At 41.5% G+C, this 19,877-nt stretch overlaps 1 protein-coding gene across 3 annotated transcripts; it reads left to right on the forward strand.

Moving 5' to 3' along the window:
• The first annotated feature begins 1,076 nt into the window (after positions 1-1,076).
• Positions 1,077-19,150, forward strand: SNX33 (sorting nexin 33). Of its 3 annotated transcripts, none has more exons than XM_077264078.1 (4): positions 1,077-1,138; positions 7,768-8,468; positions 9,623-10,335; positions 18,643-19,150. In XM_077264078.1, the coding sequence occupies exons 1-4, from the start codon at positions 1,106-1,108 to the stop codon at positions 18,894-18,896; spliced, it is 1,701 nt and encodes a 566-aa protein (XP_077120193.1). In that variant the 5' UTR covers positions 1,077-1,105; the 3' UTR covers positions 18,897-19,150. The 3 variants fall into 3 exon arrangements, with proteins under 3 accessions (XP_077120193.1, XP_077120195.1, XP_077120194.1); XM_077264080.1 differs by having other exon boundaries at positions 1,081-1,712; XM_077264079.1 differs by lacking the exon at positions 1,077-1,138 and adding an exon at positions 2,415-2,573.
• Positions 19,151-19,877: the final 727 nt, after the last annotated feature.

Below are 19,877 nucleotides of genomic sequence, written 5' to 3' on the forward strand. Positions count from 1 at the left end.
TGTCGCTGTGCTATATACTACGTGGCTGTGCTATATACTACGTAGCTGTGTTATATACTACGTGGCTGTGCTATATACTACGTGGGCTGTATTATATACTGCGTGGGCTGTGCTATACACTACGTGGGCTGTGCTATATACTGCGTGGGCTGTTATATACTGCGTGGGCTGTGCTATATACTACGTGGGCTGTGCTATATACTATGTACTACGTGGCTGTGCAATTACTATGTGGCTGTGTTATATACTATATAGCTGTGTTATATACTACATGACTGTGCTATATACTACGTGGTCTGTGCTGTATACTGCGTGGGCTGTTATATACTGCATGGGCTGTGCTATATACCATGTGGGCTGTTCTATATACTACGTGGCTGTGCTATATATTACGTGGCTGTGCTATATGCTACGTGGGCTGTGAGACTCTTTCACCCAGGGCCCTCAAAAACCTGGAGCTGGCCCTGGCTTTACTGATTAGTCGTGCCCGGCCGGCCACGAACAATCAGCGACAGACGCAGTCCTGTGTATTCATTGCATTATTCTGAAATCTTCATAAATAAACTACATACATATTCTAGAATACCCGATGTGTTAGAATCGGGCCACCATCTAGTGTAAATATATACGCTATTTTTTTTTGGCAGTGGATCCCATTTTGCAGAGTTGTGCTGCGTGTGCACGATTTCCCCTGCAGAGGGCATATTGGGGCAGTTTCATTCCCTCTTCCAGTGCCCTCACACTTTCTTTCACGCCCCATTATGTTTCAGTCCTTTTCCTGACATCATGGAAAAAACAATGAAGTGAATGTAATATGTTTGGCGATACTGTGAGGCATTTGGGAGAAAGATGCACCTATTGAAGGGGGGCTGCAGAAAGCGATATCACATAAGTGGAACACATGATGTACAAGTGAAAACCTCTAACCCTACAAAGCAAGTCCTAGCAGAGGACAAAATTGGGACCTGTGCAGGGGAAGCAGCCAGCAATGGAAGCTGACTCCAGGCCTCTCCATCTCTATATTATTTTCATATTATCACAAAATAAACAGTCAAAGGTTGTGAGGGAGCTCCCTGATGCTGGAGGACGTCCTCTGGGAAGGGGGATGAGCAGAGGAGGAGTCAGCCACAGCACAGGGGTAAGGAGAAGAAGGAGAGAGGGCTCCTCTAACAAGATCCTAAAAAAGATCCTTTCTCCTGGGGAGAGATCTCCCATCCCCCCAGGTTGCAGGGTTGCTTTTGTCACTCCCTCCAGGGTGAAGGGACATGTAGGACTCTTCTGCTGGGGACTTTCAGCGCAGTTTCTTTCCCCCAACTTCCAGCCTGTGGCTCCAGGGATGAGAGAGTGCATGCTCTGCTGACAAGCCCTGGGCAGGCAGTGCTGGCCGCATATGGACGGATCCGGTTCCCCGCTCTGTTCTCCTCTGCAGACGGAAGGGCTGAATTCCTGAGGTTGTGACTCCTCTCATCACACGGGAAGTTTGACATTTGTTTTTGTGGATTGTGCTTGTTTCCTGGACATCTTGGTCCCATTCCAAGAGTTCAGTCCTGTTGGATGTAAATACTTGTAAGCCCCCCAGAAAGTCCTTCTGGTTATTACTCCGACTCTCCCAGCTGGGGGAAGTTCTTCCCATGGAGCCATAGATATGTGAAGATCACCGAGCTGGATGTTGGCAGGGACATTGCAGTATCTGCAGGCGGATCACACTTGGGGTGAGTTCCTGTATTGTTTGCTGCTGTTTGTCTTGGGCTCTGAGCTGGAGCAGAAATTCACGTCCTACCTGTTTGTGTAACCCACAGTCCTGGTAACGTGTCCCTATGTCGTGTGCATTCTTCTGAATGTTTCCATTCCATGTAGGAGATACAAAAAATGCTAAATATTTACCAGTAACAAGAAGTTTAGTTCACAGAAGATACATCTGATCTTATATATAGTGTGGCCCCCAAAGTGAGACCCTTGCTAAGCAATGGCAGGAGATTGGCACTGGGAGTCCTCACACAGGACTACTTATCTGTAGGAAAGATATGTAATAATCCTGGACTTTTAAGCTACATTCAGTATTTGTAAGCCGAAACCAGGAGTGGGTGATAAATACAGAAGTGGTGCATATGTTTCTATTAGACTTTTCCTCTGATTGTTCCACTCCTGGTCTTGGTTACAAATACTGAGGTCAAATACTGACCAAATACGGAGCATGTGAACGTGGCCTAGGAGATGGTGGTGATCAGGCAGATCTCTCAGGGAGAAAGAGCTCCACAAAATGGCAGAGGTAGAACATAGTTTAGGAGAGCCAGCAGCCTTTCTTGTAAACAGCCTACTGTGATACTACAAATTCAGAGTTTGCTAATGTTTTCCATGTGACTAGTAAGGTGTTTCATATGTAAAATATCCCAGCAGACAAATGCCTCCCAGCTGCCTTGTGTAGACCTGCTTGGTAGATTACAAGTGCCTACAAGTTTGCTCCAATACTAGTATTCATTTTTGGTTGGCCATCAAGCATCACTATTACTTCTTGGGTCATGTTTATTGTGGTTTCCATGAGGAGGAGGTCTGTCCGGCCTGGAGACGCGTGGGTAATTAACTACAATCTTTTCCTATTCTGAGTCGTGTGAATATCTTACAGTAGCACACCTGCAGTTCTCCCCTTGGTACATTTATAGGTGCGGTGGCATAAGACGTTTGCAGAGTAAAATCACTTTAAGGCTGCCGTCACACTAGCAGTATTTGGTCAGTATTTTACCTCAGTATGTGTAAGCCAAACCAGGAGTGGGTGATAAATACAGAAGTGGTGACGTGTTTCTATTATACTTTTCCTCTGTTGCACTCCTGGTTTTGTCTTACATTAAATACTGAGGTAAAATCCTGACTAAATACCTGTGTCTGAATGTGGCCAGAAAAGCATACCTGGAGAAAGTTGTCATGCAGTGATACTATGGCCTAGGAGCGCCAATCAGGACCCCTAAGTGACAGCCATTTTGTGAACCATTCCTTCTGAGAATGCATCTTGTCACACTGATTTAATTTGTTATTCATTTGTTGGAATATGTAGAAATAAAATCTGCAGCATCAGAAAAACATATTGAAAAAATGATGTTCACTGTTCTGCTGAATAGGTTTGCTGGGATATAAGTCCATCTGTTCGCATGTTACTACATGTTACCATAACTTTACACCCAGCTGCTTTGCAGATCTGCAATATGGTGCTCGTAGCCTGCTATGGCCCCATACTGTATGTACCTCATTATGTGCCCTGTTATGCTGGTGTTCTCCCATACAGCCCAATACTCTTCATACATAGGTTCTGTGCGCTGATCTCTGCCGTGTGCATTAACCCTGTCTTTGGGATGTGATGGTGCACCTTCTTTTCATTGTTGCCAGGAATTGCTTCATAATCTAGTGAATTTGACTTCCTGCACAAAATAGCCTCTCACAGGACCCGTTTATGATTCTTTATGCTCTGTATGACAACCTATGTGCCGTTTTATAATGATGGAAGATGAAATCCATAGCCTCCTGACACTATTGCACGTGTAAGCAGTAGGGATCCTCCACTGTCCGGCATGATGTAACACGTATAACTCCTACACCAGAAACCTCAAGATTTACTCTTTAAAATGACTCTTAGCAAATATGCAGCCAAGCCTTGTACACATAGAACATTTATTCTGACTGCCTGAGGCCAGCAGCTGGCAACCTTACACTCCCATATATGTAGGACACTGTTGCAAAATTGAGAAGTATACCTTAAAGGGGTTGTCTGGGATCTACAAAAAGGGCCAGGACATGGAAATGCAATATTGTAAAATAAGCATCACTTCTTTGATAAATCCCCCACTGCTGTTGTGTTATTTGGTAATTTTTTTTTTCTGCGTTTCAACAATAACTGCAAACTGACGCATGTGACTGCCCCAGACAGGCGCTGGCGTCCAGGCCTCACCTTCCTCTTGATTTTTCCGCTCCTGATTCTGGCTCACAAGGTATGGCCCCCAAACCTTCTGTATAAAGTATGTCAGACAGAAGTACAGTAGAGTAGGTCACTGCTCCTGAGCAGGCAAGCACAAATAGAGCACTGTGTACCCATATCTGGGTCCCCCATTCCTCAAGGTACTAGACCCCTGTTTCACACTCCAGACCGACCTATGTGAGATAAATGGTGGTTGCCTATGCATGCAGTTCTCGTCATTCTTGTTTATGGAGATTGTGAAATGCAGCCAGCTACTACAACACCCATAATCTTCAATGGAGAGAATTACAAGTGTGTAGAGTCTGGCCTCCTCCTTGCTAGAGTGCTGATTGGGTGGAAAAATAGCACCATATTGTCCAGATATGTGGGAGTTCAGTCCTGGTGGTGGAAACTGCATCTTAGACATTTAAGGCATATACTTTTGATATGCCAAAACCCTCTCAAAAGGTAATACCCCTTTATTGGTGACCTTATAAGTTGTTCAGTGTGACAATGTGGCCTTTGGAACAGAAAAGGTTGTGAATGCCTGATGTATTCTGCCCAGCAGTAAAAATAGTGAAAACTTAATGGACCAATTGTGTTAGGCCGGGGTCACACTTGCAACTGCAATGCGAGAAATTCGCGCCTCAATACCTGCACTGCCGCCGGCACTCGAGATGGGAGTGTGCGGCTGTATGTATTTATATGCAGCTGAACGCTCCGGTCCGAACCGCCGGCGGCAGTGCCAGATATTGAGGTGAGAGACTAGCATGAGTTTTTTGCATTGTAGTTGCAAGTGTGACCCCGGCCTTATGAGTAATGTCCTATGCAAATACCCTCTTCAGAGAGGAAGAAGACTAGGACTCTAGCGCCACCTATTGGAAGTAGCAATCCTAAGAGTCAATATCAACCCTTTGACGAGCCTTGTCATATGACTAAGGGCTTGCTCACACCACCGCATTTTAAATCCGATTTCGATCTGACAAAACATCGGCGATCTGATCCTAGTTTTAGGATAAGAAGATAAAAAAGAAACTCCATGGGTTATGTCATGAAATGGTTGGTTTATATAGATGTCTAATATTAATCAGGGCATCAGGGACATGATGCCAAAGTGAACAGAAAGCCGGATTCTAATGTCAGTTTTTAGTACATGTGCCATCAGTTATTTTTGCCGAACCATTGCAATTTATGTGCCTTTTCACATGTCCTTTTCTTTAGTTTATTTTTCTTTTCTTTTTTTTTAAGCCAATTGAAATGAAGGCATGTGTTACTTTACCAATCAAATTTGCCAATTCAAGTCAATGGCCCCTTGAAAAAAAAAATGTCATCAGTGTGTCGTCAGTATTTTACTGTTTAATGAGAAGAAGACACAATTTTTTTTTTATGTTCACATAAGAAAAACAGATGCAGGAAAGATTGTAAGAACCAAAAGCGAGTCCAGTCCACTGAAAAAAATGGACTGGTTTTTCATGTATGAGAAAAAAACTCATGTGAAAATGGTCTAAACTAGCTTTTCACCTGTAAATGATGATCTGGTCAGCTTTCAGTCTCTGTAACCAAAAAATGTTCCAATTCCCTGACTGTAAGTAGGAATTAAAGTGCAAGTGCTTAAAACAATTTTTCATTATAAATTGAAGCTACGGTAACTTGGCATAAGCAAACCCTCTTTAAAATCCAGTTCTTGTATAACATGCTGTTGACTTCTATGTTGTTGACAATATATTAATGCAAATTATTAAATCTCCTAGAACTTTTCACTTTTAAAGCGGCAAGCCCTGGATATCTGCTTCGCTAACTCCTTAAATACTGCAACACCAAGTTCCCTTCAAAGTGCCAAATGCATGGAAAGAATCATTGGAATTTATTCTGTTATTATTCTTTATCCAGATGTGCAGAAGTTGGAAATGTAGGGGAAGCAAGTGTTGCATAAAGGTTTGCTGAAACTGGGACATCTACTTTGCGTATTGGTGAAAGAGTTATAATATCAATCATGAAAATATTAGACTTTATATAAAGTATTAAAATCGGTTTTCTTCCCGCTCAGTCATTTTTCCTTATTAAAAAAAACACTCGTCTAGCAAATTTTCCGCTCTTCTGAGAGACTGTTTAGTGGTTTTTCTTTAGCCTTTTGGTCCATGCACATAATATTTGCTTTTGCGATTACTCTTACTGTAATTACCGTCCAGCATGTTATACTGATTACTAGGCCATGAAATTGGTCCACCCCCCCAAATAAAAATCTAAAAAGCTCACAAACATGCACCAGGCTTTGAGAATTTACAGCTCCTAATTGTACTGTGATCTGTAGCGTCAGACCTCTGATTTTTACATTTATGTGAGAAGTGAAACTTCTGCTATGTAAATACCGGTCATTACTTATCTTGTATTGGCCTTGTGTAGCAGTAGGTACTGCTCTGACAAATTATGAAAACTTCTGAAATATCCCCAAATTCTTTACCGGATCATTGTCTCTACAGAGCTTGCTCTTTTGATTGATATTCTGGAAGGTCAAGTTTTTATTTGGGGCACTGTATAATAACCCATTGTAGGAAAGGCTATAATTTCAGGAGTCGCATAGCTGGTTAGGGGCTTGTTTGTCATCAGTCTTGTGAGCTTGAGTGTAGCTCTGGTGGCTGTAAAGACCCCCATACACTTTAGACTAACGTTTCTGAATCTGCTAATATTGACGGGTTCTTTCGTCTTACTGTGTATGGGGGCGCCGCCTGACTGATGTTTAGGAGAGAGATCGATGGTGCCTATACAATTTTTGGATTTCTGATTGCATTGGTCTCCTTGAGATAAGCCGCCCAGCCAATGTGTCAGCCAATGGACACAGGGGCACTTGGCTGAGCGAGTGCTCCTGTGTATGGGAGAGTTGGCTAAGATGGTGGTTGACAGAAGCATCGTTCAGCCAATAGGCTGCTCATACACATTAGATGGCTAACTAAGGTTTAGTAATGCAAACCAATAAAGAAGTGCCTGGTTTCATTAAGAAAATATGGTCAAGGCTTCTTTTGCTATAACAATCTGTTTGTTAATAGGATGGAAAGCGATAAAACCGGCATGTCCCATTAACTTGAATGGCACAAAGCTGAAATACCAACTAGTGGCTCCAAAGTGCATTTGCTTCTTTACACAGCGGATTTGTGGGGGTGTCAAGAGTCGGGTTCCACAAATCTAATACTGTTGGCATTGCTTGACGATTTTATGTACCGTATATTTATTTTTACAAGTAATCAATGTATACATCGGGTCATTCCATGGTAGCTTACGTTACAGCACAATATAGTAACTTATGTTACAAAGATGATGGTAAGTTACCTTACAATAAGTTTAATCCATTTGATGGTAACTTACTGTAACGTAAGTTACCATCAGCTTAGTAACGAAAGTTATCTATATTTCTTGTAATAAAAACTGTTGTTTTTAACTTGAGAGGTTAAAATAAATTTTTTAAAGTTGCTGGAACTATGGTGTTTTAATACAATAAAAATATTGCTTCTCCCCTGTTTACCAGAACAGAAAATTTGGCAGACTCATGAAGGACAATTGCCTTTCCTTTTTTTTGTAACGTAAGTTACCAAGTAATAACACTGTATTTTGTATTTAAGAACAGTCTGTAGGCAGTCTTTGGCTTGTGAATGTAACTTAAGTTACCATGGAATGACCCATACCCTTTTTTCATGAAACCTGTTGTCAAGATATTATCTTTATAATACTAATCCCATATATGCAGTTTGAGACAGAGAATATAAAGATGTGTGCTTAAGTCAGGTGTTCCTAGCATGTGTATTAATTAATGTTTTCTTTTCATGTTGCAGCACTTTCCTTTGATTCTCCTCATCATGGCCTTCAAAGCTCGGGCCCTATATAACTTTCAAAGTGAAAATAAGGAAGAAATCAATATCCGGGAGAATGAGGAGCTACAATTGTTGAGTGATGTTTCTTTGGATGGATGGCTTCAGGGCACAAACAGCCACGGTCAAACAGGTCTTTTTCCTGCTTCCTATGTGGAGATTATTCAACCACCCCGTTCTGGTTCAGTCCAAGTGGACTACCCAACACACCACGCGAGCTACACAGATGCTACTCATCATGGGAGCTACGATGACGATGAAGAAGATGATGATGACTGGGATGATTGGGATGATGGACAGTCTGTGGCTGAAGAGCCCAGTGGCTCAAATGGGGTTCCTTATAGTCAAACAAAGCATTACCCAAGGCCTGAGTATGCCCACAGACCAAGACCTCAGCTGGAACGCCAGGATAGCATAGCCAGTGGGAAGAGAGGTAGTGTGGTGGGTCGAAATCTAAACCGATTCTCTAGTTTTGTAAGGTCCGGTGTGGAAGCCTTTATACTTGGAGATGTTCCACAGTTTGGCAGAGTGTCTGAAACCTATGTAATTGAGATGGGACCAAAGGGGCCACTATGGAAGCCAGATCCTAACGCTTTCATTTGTTCTGTGGAGGAGCCTACCAAACAGACAAAATTTAAGGGGATTAAGAGTTACATCTCTTACAGGTGAGAAAGAATTTAGGATTAAAAAGTGTGTATTGGAAGTAAAATGTATGTTGTATGGGGCAACGTTCAGCTCTGTGTGTACTGAAGTAAAACTGCTAAAATCTATGTTTGCACAAAGTGCACTGTATATATCTATTTGTTGAGCAATGCCTGGTATTTGTCAAGTGATTCATTTTTGGTTTGTGTTGTATATTTATAAGCAATGAAACATTGTTATTGTCGCTTGCAGAGCTTTTATTAGGAGAAAACCTTCATGTCGGGCTAAAGTGTGTAGGAGTGTCACATAAACAATGGCCTTCAGTTAACTTGAGCATTATATCATTGCATTTGGTTAGCAAAGAGTGCAAGGAAATACATTTAGCCACCATTTTGACAAGTTCCATTTTTTCCTTTGTCCTTCACAAAAAAAATGTGCCATTGTTTCCTGATTTTAAAGGAACACAAAAAGACTATGGACACCTATGGCATGCAAAAAGTGTTCAGAGCCCTTGATATGCAGTTTGCCACACGATCCAAATTTGCCATTTTTCTGCTGTAGGACATTATCTTCCAGTAATATAGGCTGGGTGTGAGGCCTGGCTGGGCTTGTATCCAGGGTGCTGTTGTTTTTATTCACTCATAGCACAGCTTCTATCCTTCACTTATTTTCTTTTCATGTGCTACAACTGCAACACCCTGCCCACCCGTTTGGCCTCCTGACCTATATGAGGCAGTCGGTTCAGATCAGTAGACCCTTGGTCGGTCTGGGTATTGCACTCGCAGCATAGACCATATATTACAGATGTATGAATCCAGCCTAAAACGGACAGTAAAAAGATTGCAGAGAGCCTGGGTAATTTGCTACTGTTTTTTTTTTTTTCCACATTTTTGGCTTGCAAACTCAGGTTTCTGCAAAAGGAGTGGATCTAATAATATTTGTGTCCAGGAACTTGGGAGGGTGATCATGCTGCAGACAGTTGTCAGGCACCGAGTAGTGAGAAGTAGGGGTGAAATGGTTAATCCTATTTTGTTTCATGTTACAGTTTTAACTGAGAAATAAAGACCGCTCTGTGTCTAAATATGGTAGATCAAAAAAAGAATAAACTAAATGGAAGCAATTGCTTAAAATGTTTGTTTGAAAGTTCATTAAAAATATCCTCTTTGTTTTTGCTAAGGCTGACTCCAGGTCACACCAACTCTCCAGTTTACAGACGGTACAAGCACTTTGACTGGTTGTATAACCGCCTCCTGCACAAATTTACTGTCATTTCTGTCCCCCACTTGCCAGAGAAGCAAGCCACAGGACGCTTTGAAGAAGATTTTATCCAAAAGCGTAAGCGTAGATTGGTTCTGTGGATGGATCATATGACAAGTCATCCAGTGCTTTCTCAGTATGATGGTTTCCAGCATTTCCTAACCTGCCGTGATGAAAAACAGTGGAAAGCTGGGAAAAGACGCACGGAGAGGGATGAAATGGTTGGTGCCAGTTTTTTGCTGACCTTGCAGATACCTACTGAACATCAGGATCTCCAAGATGTAGAAGAACGTGTGGATACTTTCAAAGCCTTCTCAAAAAAGATGGATGAGAGTGTTCTCCAGTTAATCAGCGTAGTCTCTGAACTAGCACGTAAGCACTTGGGAGGCTTTCGTAAGGAGTTTCAAAAGCTTGGTGGCTCGCTGCAGAATCTAAGCCATTCCTTCCAACTAGACCCACCTTATGGATCTGAGCCACTGATTGGCGCTATTTCTCATACTGGACGTACCTATGAGTTAGTTGGAGAAATGTTTGCCGAACAACCCAAAAATGATCAGTTTAGATTTCTTGATACCTTGTCCTTGTATCAAGGATTGCTTTCCAACTTTCCAGACATCATTCACCTACAAAAAGGTAAGGAAATGGTGCTAACAGTTAAAGGGACTGTCACCAAGTTTTTCCTGCCTCATCTGAAAGCCATGTGATGTTGGGGCTGAGTCCATGATTCCACAGCTGCCGTACTGGACTACTTGTGTAGTTGTTATAAAATGTCCGTTGTCAGCAGTAAATTATCTAATTAGTGTTGAGGTCAGGATTATACAGAGCTCAGCATTCCGAGAACTGGTAGACCTGCAGAAAGAAACAATGCTTTTATCAAAACTACAGCTACCAGCCCAGTAAATGACACATCCCTGGAATTGGGGTTTATGCTCCTACTTAATGCTGCCTTCAGAGAGGGCAACAAAAATCTGGTGACATTCCCTTTAAATAGCTACTGCCATCTTAACAAGTTATTACCTAGCCACAGGATACCCAATAATTTGCCGAGCACTGCATGCCTGAACACAGGGCGGCCCACCGATTCAGATATTGAGGATTTGAAATGGCCATTAGAATAGATTAGTGGCTATGCCTGTGCAGCCATCACTTAATTGTCTATGGCACTGAGGAGATATCCCTGTGCAGTGCTTTTTAAATCTCCATTCTCCGGATAGGCAGAGGTTACAGTGCTTGGAAACCAACGATTAGTAAATAATCACCTATCCAGAAGATGGATAACTTGCTAAAATGAGTATAACCCTTTTGAATAGTCCTGTCATATGCTGATTTATATTTCTATTTTGCAGCAGAGCAGTGTCTGGGATTAAGTGTTAATAACTAAATGTCATTGAGTGGTCGTGTAGTATTTGCAATGAAACAGAGGAATGAAAAGATGAAGAATCTCCCTGCACAAATTATGCCACCTATGCACAAATGCTGAATTTGCAATGGAGTAAGGTGTATCAGAAATGTGCACGTCTTCCACAGACCTCTATATATAGCATTCTTTGCTTACAGTACAGAATCCTAAATTCGTGTTACGTGACTTGTTAGTCTCTGACGTGGTGCTAGTATTTCTGTGTGCATAACGTGTTTTGGTTAGGGTCATTTCTCTTGTCTCTCTCCATTTAGCTGTACTGTGTATTCTTGTTGAGGCATGAAAATCCTCTCAAAATATCAGAGCTGTTGTATGGATTACTAGGAAGGGCTGTAAGTGAAATCATTAGTGTGGTATGGCCTAATTAAAGTAGCATACTAAGTAAAGCCAAGTCTAGAAGACTTAAATCTATAGTAAATATTACAAGGTAGCACTGGTAGACACCTCAGATTGTCATAGGATGCACAAAGGACATCAAGGCCTAGTCTAGGCCTTACATTCTTCTACGCTAAGTCTGGTTGAAAAGATTTAATTTGATTTATCTTTTTAATTGGCTATCAATATTCAGTTGCTGTGGGGTCAACTCTTAGCATCTCCCCTAATAAACTGTTTAACCCCTTCACCCCCGGAGCTTTTTCCGTTTTTTCGTTTTTCGCTACCCTCCTTCCCAGAGCCATAACTTTTTTATTTTTCCGTCAATTTGGCCATGTGAGGGCTTATTTTTTGCGGGACGAGTTGTACTTTTGAACGACATCATTGGTTTTAGCATGTCGTGTACTAGAAAACGGGAAAAAAATTCCAAGTGCAGTGAAATTGCAAAAAAAGTGCAATCCCACACTTGTTTTTTGCTTGCCTATTTTGCTAGGTTCACTAAATGCTAAAACTGACCTGCCATTATGATTCTCCAGGTCACTACGAGTTCATAGACACCTAACATGACTAGGTTATTTTTCACCTAAGTGGTGAAAAAAAATTCCAAACTTTGCAAAAAACAAAACAAAACAAAATTGCGCCATTTTCCGATACTCGTAGCGTCTCCATTTTTCGTGATCTGGGGTCAGGTGAGGGCTTATTTTTTGCGTGCCGAGCTGGCGTTTTTAATGATAGCATTTTGGTGTAGATACGTTTTTTTGATCGCCCGTTATTGCATTTTAATGCAATGTCGTGGCGACCAAAAAAACGTAAATCTGGCGTTTCGAATTTTTTTCTCATTACGCCATTTAGCGATCAGGTTAATGCTTTTTTTTTAATTGATAGATCGGGCGATTCTGAACGCGGCGATACCAAATATGTGTAGGTTGGGTTTTTTTTTAATTGATTTATTTTGATTGGGGCGAAAGGGGGGTGATTTAAACTTTTATATTTTTTTTATTTTTTTCACATTTTTAAAAACTTTTTTTTTCACTTTTGCCATGCTTCTATAGCCTCCATGGGAGGCTAGAAGCAGGCACAGCCCGATCGGCTCTGCTATGCAGCAGTGATCATAAGATCGCTGCTACACAGCAGATTTGCAGGTGTGCTGTGAGCGCCGACCACAGGGGGGCGCTCACAGCCACCGGCAATCAGTAACCATAGAGGTCTCAAGGACCTCTATGGTTACAATGGAGGAGCATCGCCGACCCCCGATCATGTGACGGGGGTCGGCGATGCGCTCATATCCGGCCGGATGCGGTAGTTAAATGCCGCTGTCTGCGTTTGACAGCGGCATTTAACTAGTTAATAGCGGCGGGTGATCGCGATTTCACACGCCGCTATTGCGCGCACATGTCAGCTGTAAAAAACAGCTGACATGTCGCGACTTTGATGTGCGCTCACCGCCGGAGCGCACATCAAAGCGGGGGTCCCGACATGTGACGTACTATTCCGTCACATGTCGGGAAGGGGTTAAAGGAATCACAGCTTTTGTTAGGTCAGGGTCTCACAGGGACTTTGGCATTTACAGTTATATGAAAAAGTTTGGGCACCCCTATTAATCTTAAGCTTAATGTTTTATAAAATTGTTTTTTTTTTGCAACAGCTATTTCAGTTTCATATATCTAATAACTGTTGGACACAGTAATGTTTCTGCCTTGAAATGAGGTTTATTGTACTAACAGAAAATGTGCAATCTGCATTCAAACAAAATTTGACAGGTGCATAAGTATGGGCACCCTTATCATTTTCTTGTTTTAAATACTCCTACCTACTTTTTACTGACTTACTAAAGCACTTTTTTTGGTTTTGCAACCTCATTGAGCTTTGAACTTCATAGCCATGTGTATGCAATCATGAGAAAAGCTACTTAAAGTGGCCACTTGCAAGTTGTTCTCCTGTTTGAATCTCCTCTGAAGAGTGGCATCATGGGCTCCTCAAAACAACTGTCAAATGATCTGAAAACAAAGATTATTCAACATAGTTGTTCAGGGGAAGGATACAAAAAGCTGTCTCAGAGATTTAACCTGTCAATTTCCACTGTGAGGAACATAGTAAGGAAATGGAAGAACACAGGTACAGTTCTTGTTAAGGCCAGAAGTGGCAGGCCAAGAAAAACATCAGAAAGGTAGAGAAGAAGAATGGTGAGATCAGTCAAGGACAATCCTCAGACCACCTCCAGAGAGCTGCAGCATCAACTTGCTGCAGATGGTGTCACTGTGCATCGGTCAACTATACAACGCACTTTGCACAAGGAGAAGCTGTATGGGAGAGTGATGCGAAAGAAGCCGTTTCTGCAAGCACGCCACAAACAGAGTCGGCTGAGGTATGCAAAAGCACATTTGGAGAAGCCAATTTCTTTTTGGAAGAAGGTCCTGTGGACTGATGAAACCAAGATTGAGTTGTTTGGTCATACAAAAAGGCGTTATGCATGGCGGCAAAAAACACAGCATTCCAAGAAAAACACTTGCTACCCAGAGTAAAATTTGGTGGAGGTTCCATCATGCTTTGGGGCTGTGTGGCCAATGCCGGCACCGGGAATCTTGTTAAAGTTGAGGAACGCATGGATTCCTCTCAGTATCAGCAGATTCTTGACAATAATGTTCATGAATCAGTGACAAAGTTGAAGTTACGCAGGGGATGGATCTTTCAACAAGACAATGATCCAAAACACCGCTCCAAATCTACTCAGGCATTCATGCAGAGGAACAATTACACTGTTCTGGAATGGCCATCCCAGTCCCCAGACCTGAATATCATTGAACATCTGTGGGATCATTTGAAGAGAGCTGCCATGCTCGGCGACCATCAAACTTAACTGAACTGGAATTGTTTTGTAAAGAGGAATGGTCAAAAATACCTTCATCCAGGATCCAGGAACTCATTAAAAGCTACAGGAAGCGACTAGAGGCTGTTATTTTTGCAAAAGGAGGATCTACTAAATATAAATGTCACTTTTCTGGTGAGGTGCCCATACTTATGCAAATTTTGTTTAAATGCAGATTGCACATTTTCTGTTAGTACAATAAACCTCATTTCAAGGCAGAAACATTACTGTGTCCAACAGTTATTAGATATATGAAACTGAAATAGCTGTTGCAAAAAAAACAATTTTTATAAAACATTAAGCTTAAGATTAATAGGGGTGCCCAAACTTTTTCAGATAACTGTACCTGTATTAGGTGGCCACAGTCTCAGTGTAATCCCAGCCTTTCTTGGAAGAAAAGTCAAATGTGATTGCTTATCTCAATTTTAAAGCAGTAGGTGCAGCTAAAGGTTCCTGTTGTGGAAAAAACTGGGAAAAAATCACAGTAGATCTCCACTTTGTGGACACTTTTTCTTTTTCTTTTTTTCCCGAATTGAAGGTGGTGATAGTAGGAGCTAGTGATTGAATCAGTACTAGTGATGAGCGAGTGTACTCGTTGATCGGGTGACCTCCGAGTATTTATGACTTCTCGGATTTTCAGTTTTCATTGTGGCAGCTGAATGATTTAGGCTATGTGCACACTTTGCGGATTCCACTGCGGATCCGCAGCGGATTTGACCGCTGTGGATCCGCAGCAGTTTCCCATGAGTTTACAGTACAATGTAAACCTATGGGAAACAAAAAACGCTGTGCACATGCTGCGGAAAAAACCGCGCGGAAACGCTGCGGATTACATTCCGCAGCATGTCACTTCTTTTCTGCGGATTTTCACTTGCTCCAATAGGAAGATGCAGATGAAAATCTGCATAAGAAACCGCAGTAAAAACCGCGATAAATCCGCAGTAAAAACCGCGACGGGTTTTCTCTGCGGATTTTGGAATTCCGCTGCGGAAAATTCCGCAGTGGAATCCGCAAAGTGTGCACATAGCCTTACAGCTACTAGCCTGCTTGATTACATGTGGGGATTCCCTAGCAACCAGGCAACCCCCACATGTACTCAGCCTGGCTAGTAGCTGTAAATCATCCAGCTGCCACAATGAAAACTAAATCTCCGAGCAGTCATAAATACTCGGTGGTCACCTGAGTGTGCTCGGGGAAAACCCGAGCAAAGAGTACACTCGCTCATCACTAATCAGTACCTGTTCCTAGAACTTCTCATGTATCAAATGTTGTGATCGTTGGAGTTATGAGCATATTGACATACGGTTAGGCCCAGAAACATTTGGACAGTAACACAAGTTTTGGTATTTTTATCTGTTTATCAAAATATATTCAATATACAGTTATATAATGAATATTATTATCACCATGGCGCTTTACGTGTGAGTATGAGCTTAAAGTGCAGACTCTCAGCTTTAATTTGAGGTTATTCAGATCCTAATTGAAGTAACTGTTTAGGAATTACAGCTCTTTAACCCCTTAGTGACAGAGCTAGTTTGGTACTTAAAGGGACTCTGTCACCTGAATTTGGAGGGAACAATTTTCAGCCATAGAGGCGGGGTTTTTGGGTGTTTGATTCACCCTTTCCTTACCCGCTGGCTGCATGCTGGCTGCAATATTGGATTGAATTTCATTCTCTGTCCTCTATAGTACACGCCTGCGTAAGGCAAGATTTAATTTAATGACCAAGCCAATTTTTACAATTCTGACTACTGTCACTTTATGAAGTTATAGCTCTAGAACGCTTCAACGTATCCCACTGATTCTGAGATTGTTTTTTCGTGACATATTGTACTTCATGTTAGCATGTTAGTGGTAAAATTTCTTCAATATGACTTGCGTTTATTTATGAAAAAAATGGAAATTTTTTCCAAAAATTTTGAAAATGTTGCAATTTTAAAACTTTTAATTTTTCTACCTTTTAAATCAGAGAGTGATGTCACACAAAAAAGATAATAAATAACATTTCCCCCATGTCAACTTTACATCAGCACAATTTTGGAAATATATATATTTTTTTTGTTAGGAAGTTATAAGGGTTAAAAGTTGACCAGCGATTTCTCATTTTTCCAACAAAATTTACAAAACCATTTTTTTTAGGAACCGCCTCACATTTGAAGTAAGTTTGGGGGGTCAATATAACAGAAAATACCCAAAAGTGACACCATTCTAAAAACAACACCCCTCAAGTTATCAAAATGAACCAATAGGAAAATTTCTTGTTGTTGCCGGGTGCCGGAAGATCTCGGCGAGCACACTGCGCATGCGCCCGCTATTTTCTTCCCAGAAGAAGATACCGCCGGCATGGGACTTCAAGGGGGGGATGCAGTGACACTGAAGGTACCGGGGGAGGATCGGGGATCTGATTTCTCTCTCCTCTGGTGTGTTATCACATCAGAGGAAAAAGAAATTATATTTTTTGCGTTCGCCGTTATTCCGTTAATAACGGCTATCGCAACACTGGGGTCAGTAAAAACTGACCCGAATCATGTTCTCTGGGGTCTCAGCTACCCCCGAAGCCGAGACCCCGGAGAAATTCCAACGCTGGTGGGCGCTATACACTTATTTCTCAGGGCCGTTAAAAAGTGGCACTGAGACATAAGTACCCTTAATTGCCACCATTAAAAGGCGTATCGGCAGTTGCTAAGGGGTTAATATGTAGCTGCCTCTTTTTCAAGGGACCAGAGGTAATTGGACCATTATCTCAAAAGCTCTTTAATAGGCTGTATGGGCTTTTTGATCATTAATTCATCATCAATTAAGCAGGTAAAAGGTCTGGATCTGAGTCCAGGTGTGGCATTTGCATTTGGAAGCTGTTTTGGTGAACCCACAACATATGGTCAAAGGAATTTTCTCAGTGGAAGTGAAACAAACCACCATTGAGCTGAAAAAAAGGAGAAATCCAGAAGACCCACATATAAGCAACAACTTAAATTAGCAACAGTAAAGTGCTGACAAAACATCAGAAAGGTGGAAACACAGCATTTGGTGACGTCTATGGCTTCCAGACTTCAGGCAGTCATTCTCTACAAAGTATTAAAAACAAACGTTTTATTTATGATGAATATAGATTATCCACTTGCTTTTGAGCCCCTGAAATGAGGAGGCTTTGTAGAAAAATGGCTACAATTCCTTAACGTTTCAAGGGATAGTTTTGTTCAACCCTTTAATTAAACCTGAAAGTCTACACTTCATTTGCTTCTCAGTTGTTTCATTTTAAATCCAAAGTAGTGCCATTCAGAGCCCAAATCACGAAGATTCGGTCACTGTCCAAATATTTCTGGTCCAATCTGTATAATTGGCCCGATTCATTAAAACTGGCATTGCACGTTTCACTCTTAATGAACCCTGATCGCTGGAGTAAGGATGCACCTAATTCTTAAGAGGCACATGCCACTTAATTAATGAGGTGAATCCTACACGTTCACCTCCTGCAGAAATGTTACCTCAGTCAGGGAATTGAGTAATATTTCTGAGGTAAATGACGCCACAACTTGTTATGAATTGGTCAGGCTAATTTTACCACCCTCCCCAGGTCTGCTCACTTTGGCAGAACCGGACAAAACTGGAGAACAAATACCAAAAATCACAGCAATTTCAGCATTTGAAAGTGTATTGCGCCACACTTGTCAAACACCTTCATGAATTGGACACACAGTATATAACTTTTAACCTTGTCTTTGTCAGAACTAAATAATTTTTCTCAGCTCTTCTGGCAGTTGGTTGGAGCCTAAAAACTTGTGACAAATCTTGCGTTGGGCTGTACGCCCAGTCATTTGTCTGAGTGCTGGTCCCCGATCATTTCGACAAGTTTTATGTAAGCTTTAAAATGATTGTTGATTGGCAGCACTCTCGTGTAAATGGGGATGAATTTTCAAGTATAGTGTAAAGTGTGGACAGAAGAGGGAACAGTCATTCAACCTCCCCCCTTGCAATCATTGCTGCATGACAATGAAAGTAAAAGATTGGCATACTTCTATAGTATTGATTGGTGTGGGAGGAAACATGAGTTCCTAGCAAAGCCTACGAAAACCTGGTGAAGAGATCCAGGCTTCATAGTTATTAGCTTACAATTGAAATCATGGTCCTTGTGTTTCCAGACCGCAGCACTCACCACTGAGCAGTCATGCCTCAGGTATCAATTTAATAAGCAAGAGTTTCAGGTTATATCTATTTATTTTTTCTGAAAATGAGATCTAGCTTTCTGCCTTATCTAACGTTTTGCTTTTATTAAACTTTCCTTCAGGAGCATTTGCTAAAGTAAAGGACAGTCAGCGCATGAGCGATGAAGGGAAGATGGAGCAAGAGGAAGCTGACGGAATCCGGAAAAGGTGTCGCGTTGTAGGCTTTGCTTTGCAGGCAGAGATTAACCATTTCCATCAGAGGAGACTCCTAGACTTTAAAATGGCTATCCAGCATTATTTAAAGGAACAGATTATGTTTTATAGGAGGGTGAGTCAGGAGCTGGAGAAAACTCTAAAGATGTATGACAGCTTGTGACTTAGATTTGGATTGTGTTTCCTGCTGAACCTCCTTTTATAACGGAGACCATCTCTTCCATCCCTTCCGTGTGCACTCCAAGGACACTCTTAAAATGAAAAGGGAAGAAGGGAAGTTGAAATTATTAACTGTTAACTTTAAAAAACAAAACAAAAAAAAAAACCTGAAATTTGAAATAGAAAAAGTGGGTGTTTATACTGGTGAAAATGCTGCTGTGTTATGAGAGCAAAAATAAATCAGAGCTTTATTGTGTATTTCTAGAGGGTGGATATTTGCTGGGAGACCCTGGGTTCACCAACCATTTGTTATAATGCATATGTCGTGCACACAGTGAAAGCAGCCTTTCTTTAGCAAAACCAATTCATCGGCCTTTTAATTCACCAAACTACTTTAAGGAATACTAAACCTAGACATGAGTTAAATGAAAGCAGAATTATAGTTTGTTAGGGTATGTTCACACGTCACATTTTCCGTGCATTTTTTCTGCTGGTCTTTGCTATGGAAAATGCAGCATTTTACTGTCCCAGCAAAGTGAATGCAATTTCCGAAATCTCATGCACGTTGCTTATTTTTTCCATGCAGATTTTAAGCAGTTTCAGATCTGCATCAAGTCAGTTCTTCAGCCCTTTTGCATTCTATTGAACAGGAAAAACCGCTGCAAAATCGCCAAGCAATACATTTTTCATGCAGAAATGTCTGCAAGAAATACTTTACGTGTACACATAGCCTTTGTCTGCTGTATTTTCTGTGTGATCCTGAAATAGTCTGGTGGAAATCTTTAAAAAAAAAAAAAAAAGAGTTGATCTGTTCCATCTTCAGCTGTTGGCGGACTGAAGCCATGTCTTAACCAAGGGGTGAGTCTTCCTATCTGTCATCTTACTGCAGATATGGCAGAGCAAGGAGACTTCTGCTGCAGCCAGTTGCCTTACGGGCACACACAGAACAGTGAGAGGAGGAGAACATGGCCGAGTTCCTGAGCCA

The sequence above is a fragment of the Ranitomeya variabilis genome, chromosome 5 (assembly GCF_051348905.1).
Source record: "Ranitomeya variabilis isolate aRanVar5 chromosome 5, aRanVar5.hap1, whole genome shotgun sequence".
Taxonomy (NCBI): Eukaryota; Metazoa; Chordata; class Amphibia; order Anura; family Dendrobatidae; genus Ranitomeya; species Ranitomeya variabilis.

Bases quoted from the DNA above. Each gene is read 5' to 3' on its own strand.
- SNX33 (XM_077264079.1), top strand. From the start codon at position 2,520: ATGTTTATTGTGGTTTCCATGAGGAGGAGGTCTGTCCGGCCTGGAGAC. The intron at 2,574-7,767 runs GTAATTAACTAC...TTCATGTTGCAG, and splicing joins TCCGGCCTGGAGACGCGTGG to CACTTTCCTTTGATTCTCCT. The intron at 8,469-9,622 runs GTGAGAAAGAAT...GTTTTTGCTAAG, and splicing joins AAGAGTTACATCTCTTACAG to GCTGACTCCAGGTCACACCA.